The following is a 9,200-nucleotide window of genomic DNA, read 5'->3' as shown; positions in this document are numbered from 1 at the left end:
ATATGCTTAACTAATTTTTTAATATGTACTTTTGCACATTTTTTTCCTCTTTCTAATTTCTCAGGCATTTACAGGGTAGGCATTTACTCTTGGTACATAATTCACATATCAGATGTTCTCAGGATTGATAGTACTGAGTTTTAAAATTTGAGATATATGACCATCCATTGTCTTCTCTTGCAAATGACAGCCACAGTCTCTTAATATGGAGCAGAGGTGTTCATCTTAGATTGTCCATTTGGGGTTATGACTTATACTACAAAGTAAATAGGAGTTGTTCTATGATGAAAAAATTATCCTGGACTAATGGCCAAAATGATATGCTACAGCATAATAATTAAAAACTAAAATCAGTCCTTATAAGAATGAAGTCAGTCACTGAATAACTTTTTTTGAAAACAGGTGATTGCATGTCTTAATAGTATATCTGAATAGTCTAATTCACTATATTACATCTATTTAAAAATATTTTTTTCCAAATTCTTAGAAGTCCTTGCTTATTAGCTTGTTTCATAATAAAATTTGCTTTTAATTTAAAATGTCCCTTTAAGAATATAATAATCAAGAATAAACTAGTGTATTTTGACAAAAGATACAAAGTCTAATGCTAGAATGTGCTCATGGGTGAGAAATTAGAAGAAACTGAGGAGAAGATGATTTGGTTTGTTTCTGAAGGCCTAACAAGAAACACCATAGGAACATTTCTTATTTCTAATATTGTGGCTTTGTTCTCTATAAGTTATTATATTTAATAATATGTTTAGCTGTAAATATAGTAATTCACAGAGAACAAGTTCTCTGAACAATTGGCTAGTTGTTTCCTTAGCATGTTTTCAATTTTAAAGATCCAAATAGAAGGGTAGAAATATTTGTTGAATTAGAACATTTCTCATCTAAAATGAGATACCCTAGGGGGCAGAACTGACCACAACCATGAGTGGATAAATACATACATATTCCAATGCAATTAGGCAGCTAAATTCAGCAATCTCATTGCTTCTGCAGTTAATGAAAATCCCTGTTTTCCAAACTCAACAGTTAGAGATAATATCAGATGTTCCTCATAATCTCAAGAAGTTTGTGTATTCAGAAGAGGGTATCCTGGGGTAAAAGATATAATAACAACAGTGACAGAGTTGTCAGGAAAAACTTTCTTCAATGGACTAAACTTTTAGAGCATTAATATAGAGTTTAGGATCTCATTTGATTTGTATCCCCTAAAAGAAAGAGCATGGGAAATTGATGTTTCTGATGGGATACATCATTTTGATTAAAGAATTAAATGGATGAGGTGTATGAAAACAGAAGAGAGAAGGAGCCATAGGGGGATTATAGGATAAGGTGTGCTGCTACTTTAAAATTATGCATGCACGATACCATCCTGGTCCCTCCCCCTGCTTGAAGTTACCAGTTGAAAGCCTGGGGGAGCTCAGTTCCTGACAGGCCACCAAAGAGACGACTTTCAGGTAACCAAGTGTTTGCTGTGCAGAATACTTTACCTGGGCACCCAAGTCTTCCTTCCAGCATTCCTGCTGCTGTGGCCTATTTCCTAAGAGCAACCTGGTTTACGGTGGTGTTGCCAGGCAACGAGGGACCGTGGTCTTGTTGAAGAGCCATTTGTCACATTCAGTGGACTGGTTGAAATGCAATAAAGAAATGGTAACTCAGCTTATTTATCAATACAATTACTTACACAGTATTAGGAATCCATATTTAACCTACAAATATGTAGTCATATGAGGGAACACTAACACAAATGTTTGCTAAATATTAAGGCATAGGACAGACAGATGGTGTTAGATTTCTAATCAGCTTTACTGTAAGCTTAAAGTTGCTGCACATGCTGGGATAAGGGGAAAGGCCCAAACTGCTTTGCTAGCTTTATTTTGGGCATCTGCAAGTTAGCTCTGGATTACAACATACGGTGCATGTGTAAAGAAAATCTATACAATTCTTTACCTCGTTAAATACAGTAGACAGTGCTAATGCCCCGGGGTGGAGTAACAACCTAAAGTTGCAATATGTTCAAATATATTATTAATGATTGCATAGAAATAAACAAACTGGTTGTCCTGTGGACTTTTGAAGTCCCTGATTTATTCAATAAAATCTAGATATTTATCAAAGGAATAACTATTTTATTCTGTGCAAAGTGATTCAAAAATATTTTTGAAGAAGTTCAGAGTTTCCCACCAGGGATTCAAAATCGTTATGCTTAGGATGACATAAAAGTTTTAAAGACTCAGCAGATTACACTTGACATGCTCTGTTTTTGATTCCTAGACACCAGCTCCTCTTCATGTCTTGGCCACCACTAAGAACATCTTTAGTTTTATCTAACGTGCCTGCCATTTGCCCAAGATGGAGGAGTATCTCAACATTACTTAAAGGAACCTGCTTCAAAGTGTCGCTGGCAAGCGGAGCGGGCCTGATTATTTATTTAGGAATGCCTTCTCAAGAGAAGAATGCTTTTTTGTAAACATGAATTGCCTGGCTCTTTCATTAGGCTTTGGTATCTTGTTTCAGGTTATTGAAACATTGATCTTTACCTATTTTGCTTCAGTATCGTTGGCTGACTCCCGGGGTCTTTTCCCAAGGCTGGAGAATGTAGGAGCTTTCAAGAAGGTTTCACTTCTGCCAACCCAAGCAGAGTGTGGACTCCCACACCGAAGCACTTTCTGTCACAGCTCTGTGGATGTTGAGAGTATTCAGTCCTGCACCCAGCGGTTTTGCACACAGGGTTGCCCCTACCGATCTTCCTCCCCTACGTATACTGCCCTGTTCTCAGCAGGCCTCAGGAGCTGTCTCATCCCAGACAAGAATGATCTGCATCCTCACTCCCAGAGCAACTCTACAAGTTTTATTTTTGGAAATCACAAGAATTGCTCTTCTTTTCCTCCTTCTCCGAGGCTGGTGGAAGCATTTACCTTCACTGTGTGGCTGAAACCTGAGCGGGAAGGTGTAATGTAAGTAGTAGTGTGTTTTCCATTTCCTAGGACCCTGCAAAATCAGTAGTAGTGGAAATGATTGCAACCTACAGTCCAGACTAGAAATGAAGACTAACACCATGGGATTCACATGACTGAAGGAAAACTACTATATTAATCTCTATTCCTAGTTTAAAGTCCAGATATTTTTTTTGTTTCTAAATTATGTTCTCTATTCTGTGGATGAAGTGGACTATGAAAAAAAATGTGTTAAAATAGTTTCAAGGTAGGCAGGTAGGCATTTTTATACTTGAATCACTTATTTCTGGGCAGGTTAGCTATACCTTTGGTCTTAGCCTTTGGAGGCTTTGTGAGGCTCAGCATGAGTTTTAAGGCATGGCCACTACAAATAATTGATATATTTTTAAGTCCTGGTCTAATTTATATAAATGAAGTGTGCCTAGTAGGCTATGAAATTTTTATCAGGCAGATAGCAGCATTCTGAGGGCTTAGGATTATTTTATTCATTCTTATTTTCCTAAGAAGGGTGTTTGACTCAAGGATGTTCAGTAATATGAGTTGAAGATAGGAATAATGCTTCATCTCTGAACAGATATAGCTTTTGGCCTTTGACTTCATGCTGTTTTCATTTTCCAATTAGTTAAAAAAAATTTCTAGGTAAGTGTGAGAGATTGTAAAAGCTATTCATTGCAGCAGCAATGCTTTCAAAAGAAGTTTCAGACAGACTTCTTTACTACTATCTTTTGTAAGTTTATTTAATCACCTGTTTTTCATTCTATAGTCTTTTCTCAATTGATAAGTGATGTTTATCTTAAATAGAACCAAGGTACTTTTAATAAGTGGGATAGTTCTAAGACTTTTTTTACCCTTACTTTGTGTGAAAGTATTGGCTGAATCTAAAAACTTGGGAAAGAAACCAGGAAAGTCTTATAGTTTCATAAGCAAATATAACTTAATGTCTTGAGTGTTTAGTTTTAATTTGTCAAATGAAAGTTTGCAGTTTTCATTTTGTTTTAAATTTGCAGAGGAAACAATCACAAATCATTATCCTTATTTCTATAGCTCCCCTAGAAGAAAATCTTGCTTTCGTATTATTGGAAATTGCAGTAAATCCGAGATACTCTATTTATGTAACTAGCATCCACAGTCTTAAAATGTGCTCCCTTGAATAAATAGGGCTAGGATAAAATAATTTTTCTAAGCTTAAATGGACATATCTTTACCAGATCTATCTTCTATTGGCATTGTTTAATATAAATGAGACGTGTATTTGTAGAGGTGGTAGCATGGTTTATGGTTTTGAGAGTTTCTTGCTTTTATCAAGGTCGTTTTCATTCTCAAAACTAAAATACCAGTGGGAATTGGGGGAATTTCGGGGTGTTTGCACTAGATAAGTAAAACAAACAAAACATGGATTATCCAATTATTGTTTATCCAGGAGCAGAATAAATCCAGTTCCTAAATATTTTGCTACCTGCCTTCCTCTCACATTTATTATCTACCAAAGCTAGTATGTTTACAAGCAAACAAAATAGCAAGGAAGATAATCAATAACATATTAAGAAATGCATTTTCAGTAAGCTTGGGGAAATAAGTCTGCATTTGGCAAATACATTCTTGAGTAATGATCAAATTCTCACTTGTAGATTTAAACTCAAGAAAAATGAACAGAGGCAAATTCTTCTTAGATTGTTTAAGACCTGGAGGCAAGGGATACAGAGACACTCTTGCATTCCAGAGAATTAGAAGTATCCAGCTATCAAAGAGTTGAAAAAAATGTGCAGGATTTATGTAAAACCTTTATGTCCACTAAAATTATTTGCCCAAACTAAAAATGTACTTGCTCTCATATATTTATTACCAAAGCTGAATTATTAGTGTCAGTAAAAGTGACTATTAGTCTTCTCCAATCTTGTTATCTCCCAACTTTCCAAAAAAAATAGATGCAGATGAGAAGATATGATTTGTAAAAGATGAACCCTTTAAGGAAAGTTTTAAAACATCCTTAAAAGTAATTCTTGGTTGGTCCAATATCACCTTGCCTCTTGGATGCCTATAGAATTGATCACTTTTTGAGGTATACCAAGTATACCAGGCATGCTTCTACCCCTAGGATACTAGTGATCTAATGGAGAACGTAAATGGGTTCTTGCCTTTACTTAGCACAGCGAGTTAAATGAACACAAAGAGAGAACCCTTATATGACCTTGAACAGAGGAAGAGGGTTCCAGGATGAGGCATAATTGTAAAGATGCTGAGGCTGAGTAGGCAATAGTCAGATGAAGAAAGAGACTCAGAATTTCAGAGCCGTGTCACTGCATATGAGTATAGAAGTGACTTTTATAAATAATTTGGTAATTAGTGTAACGCAATAGCTAGACATTTTCCAAAACTTCTTCTATTAAAAAATTTTACTGTAGTCTTATAATATTGGCCATTCACCCAAAAACATTAATATTCTCTGAATGCCTCAGTTGGGCTGTATGTCATGGAGAGGTAGTCAGACATGTTACAGGAACTGGCTTTGGCTTCTGGCCAGTTGATGATGGGGTAAGTAGAGACTATAGCTGTCCATTTTCCATTTCATCATGGGAATTAAATAGAGCGATTCTGACTTCAGGGCTAACAATTTCAAGCTTTTCTTGGACACTGAATTCTCTTTACATTTAAAAAAAAGAAAAAAAAAGATTTGCACTGGTGACTCAATACCCAAGTGGGATGTAGTATGTTGTACCACTTCCTATAAAAGAAATAGCAGAGGAACTAATGAGCCAATAGGCTAAATGTTAGTTTTGCAGAATGATTCAACCACTTTAGTTTCCATCATGAATCTCTAATGAAGGGTGTTGAGGCTCTGGGGAATATATTGTAAATAAGAATAGTATTTTTTTCTTGAAATAAAATGGCTTCTTCATTGGAATAAAACTTGCTTTGAATATAATGCCATACAGGCACTCATTCATAGTGTACCATTTTGAATGGAATTTGGGGTCACATTAATATCACCCTAACTGCACAATGCCTGTCTTTTTGGTTAGAGGCTGACCTTTTCTCTCTTTTCTGGTTGCTTCCTAAGGTGCGTTATAGAAAAGACGGGGGATGGGCAGATTGTGTTCAAACTTACAATATCCAGGAAAGAGACCATGTTTTATTATCGCACAGTAAGTGGTTTGCAGCCTCCAATAAAAGTAATGACACTGGGGAGAATTCTTTTGAAGCAATGGATTCATCTTAGTGTGCAGGTGAGTTAAATAAAAAACATTTAACATTTGGTTAAACACAAGGATCTCTCTTTTCTTTTTCACTCACAGAATCAAGAGCAATCATCTTTTAGATTTCAGGTATGTGTAAATGACAACCAAAGGAAAAAAAATATTTCAATGACCTAATGATATCCTCTTGATAAACTAGCAGACCTCACTGCCCCTGAAAACAAAACAAAACAAAACCCTGCTATCAAATCTTCCCCAGAAGCTTAAGGACAATCTTCTTTATGGTAATAATATATTCAGTAAATTTTGCTTGGTTTGGTTAGTATATTTTATTTTGCTGAAAAACATGTAAGAACTCTTGGCATCCTGTATTAATTTTATTAGTCATGTCAGTGTTCAAGCCTTTGCCTGATTCTTGCAGCTGTCTTTCTCAGATAGCATCTGATGATGTGAATAAAATTTGGCTGCTACATTAAAATGGTGACCTTAGAACAAATGAACTTTACACTTGAGGCACTCAGAAGGTGTTATATTATTATTTTAGTTGTCAACCACAGTTTGTATGAGCCTTAAAAACTGTTAAAGGCTGAGAGAGCTGTGAGGTGTCTGGTATTTACAGTCTCTGGAATAGAGGCACCATATTTCTATTTGTTTCTTCAGGGTACTCGAGTGGCTTAATATTGCCAAAGCCCCTTTGCCTTTTAAACTAGAGATTTTTGTATACCAGTTCGTAGTACATTATTCTGCTGGCACCCACCCACTGGTCCATGAGCACCCCACTTACATTAGAGGACTTTTGCAACCTACTTAATTTTATGAAATTTATTTCTGAATTTTTTTATATGGATGTTTGCCTTGAATCAGAGAGTGAGAAGACTTCCCCAGAAGGTTGTGGGCATTATTATTTGACTTTTAAGTATTAGTTCAACATAGATATCATTCTTTACTGTTTAAATACACTTTGCACACATCTTTGTTTTGCCTGATTATATTGAAAATCTTCTATGTATCCGCATAACAGTACATTAAAATATTTAGGAAGAACATGTAAAATAAATGCAGAAAGGTAACTATAATTGAGTTTAAGAAGCCTTAGGCAAAGTATTATTCAGTCAGCATGGTCCTTAGAGAATTTAGTGAGGATATGAGTTGAGTATACACAGTTGGCAGGAAGCAGCATTTATATGCCAACAGGATGGAAAAGACACACAAAGGGTAGATCATGTCTGACATTAGTCCTGCCTATAGCACGTGAGTTTTAGGTCCACCTCCCAGTTGTTCAAGGGTTAACAAACAGAGCACCCATTGTATATTTTGCTTATCTATATCCTGAAGTTGTCCATTCATTGAATTGACATGCAATGACAACATTGACAACAGAATCATGATTTAATGTTAAAAATATGGAAATAAAAAACTGCAAAAGAGAGGAATTATGCAAAGATGCCCAAAAGATCAGAGCTCAATGGCACATGCCTGTTATCCCAGTGGCTCAGGAGGCTGAGGCAGGAGGATTGCAAGTTCAAAGCCAGCCTAAGCAAAAGTGAGGCCCTAAGCAACTCAATGAGACCTTGAGGGGTGGTTGAGTGCCCTGAATTCAATCCCCAGCACCCCCTTGCCCCCAAAGATGCCAAAAAGATGTTTGTTGCATAGATTTGTATCAACAATGATTAAAAAACTCCTTTTTAATTGTCTCTGTTTGCTTTATGTATGAAACTGTGTCTGATTTTGGCAGGCAGTATTACATTAAAAGCCTTGCAAAGAAAGTTTAAAATCTAAATGCAAAGAGGTACCCATGGCTGAATTCCTCTCCTGAGAGTAAAATGCTCTTAGAATGCCTATTGAAATCTGCATTATCATTTCAATACAAGTCAAATATGACTCATTCCCCAGTTTAGGCAAAAAATTTCTTTATAAATTTAAAATCTTCCCCTTCTTTGAAGAAAAGGTTAAAGTACTTATGATTTAATGAGCCTACATTATTTCATAACAGTTTGAGAAAACATCCTTTCCAATTTGTACTTATTTTTGCATAGTTTTTAAACCATTCTATATTGTGTATTAAAATTTCAGAACTAATCAATTGTAAAACTTTAGAAAGGACATTCAGATCCATCATTTATTCATCTGATACTTTATTGAATATTTTAGGGGTACCCAACATCAAGACTCTGGGTTAGTTCATATGAAAACTAAGGAATAATTATTTAAACTGGAAATTGGCATAGGGTTCCTTTACATTGGCACCACTCTGAGTGCATCTGAGATATTATGAAAATTATAAGAATCCATATTACATATTATTCCTTATTATTTAATAAGGAATGTTCTTGAAAGTAGATGTAAGAAGTAGTAAGAGGAATAGAGATTAGTAATTGGGAAAAAATTCAAGTAATACTACTCTGTAGTTTCAAGAAATTCACTTGACTCAATTTGCCATTTTTGTAATGAGATGATTTTATTAGGTGAACAAAATGAGGGCCCACATGAAAAAGAGAAGTGTTCCATGATGCACAAGTAATTGGAATGTGGAAAGTTGCTGAGATAGTGAATGACAGAGCCAGCTGCCGTAATTAATGATCAGGTTCCTGCTTTTCTCTGCTTTCCCATGCCACCTAGTATTTCTATAAAAACAATCTGGGATTGGTTTTTATGGGCAGGATAGAGACAAATGCAACTTGTTATTCTTTTATTACATAGTTGAAAGATCATTTTCAGAAAAAAGTTTTAAAATAAAATGTAACTACGGTTGCATTATGATATAATGTCTCCAAACTGTTTAATATGGGGATTACGGACTTCTGTCACGTGAGGTGTAGGATAGAACCTGTAAATTATGACCTGATTTTGTCAAGTGTCCAGTTGCAATTCCATATTTAACATGTGTATATGTTTCCCCACCCCCTACCACCGTTGTTGATGAATTTATATAGTGTGCTTTCATGTGTGTTTAGAAACAAACAAAAATACAACAAACCAATGAGAAACTACATCTCTTCTCATGGAATGGTCCAGAAATCAGAATTAAATTTATGAACAC

The 9,200-nt window shown here is 35.5% G+C and overlaps 1 protein-coding gene across 13 annotated transcripts in view; it reads left to right on the top strand.

The window, feature by feature from the left end:
• The first annotated feature begins 1,411 nt into the window (after positions 1-1,411).
• Ush2a (usherin) overlaps positions 1,412-9,200 on the top strand; it is a 738,328-nt gene continuing 730,539 nt past the window's right edge. For 9 of the 13 annotated variants that reach the window (XM_078022812.1, XM_078022814.1, XM_078022813.1 and 6 more), the window contains exons 1-3: positions 1,414-1,659; positions 2,284-2,966; positions 6,025-6,190. In XM_078022812.1, coding sequence (XP_077878938.1) covers positions 2,482-2,966; positions 6,025-6,190 — 651 coding nt within the window. In that variant the 5' untranslated portion in view covers positions 1,414-1,659; positions 2,284-2,481. Of the gene's footprint in view, positions 1,660-2,283; positions 2,967-6,024; positions 6,191-9,200 lie in introns of all 13 variants that reach the window. The other 4 variants (XM_078022820.1, XM_078022821.1, XM_078022822.1 and 1 more) reach the window with 2 other exon arrangements.

The sequence above is a fragment of the Ictidomys tridecemlineatus genome, chromosome 10 (genome assembly GCF_052094955.1).
Source record: "Ictidomys tridecemlineatus isolate mIctTri1 chromosome 10, mIctTri1.hap1, whole genome shotgun sequence".
Classification (NCBI taxonomy): Eukaryota; Metazoa; Chordata; class Mammalia; order Rodentia; family Sciuridae; genus Ictidomys; species Ictidomys tridecemlineatus.
This window is presented reverse-complemented; position numbering and strand designations above follow the sequence as displayed.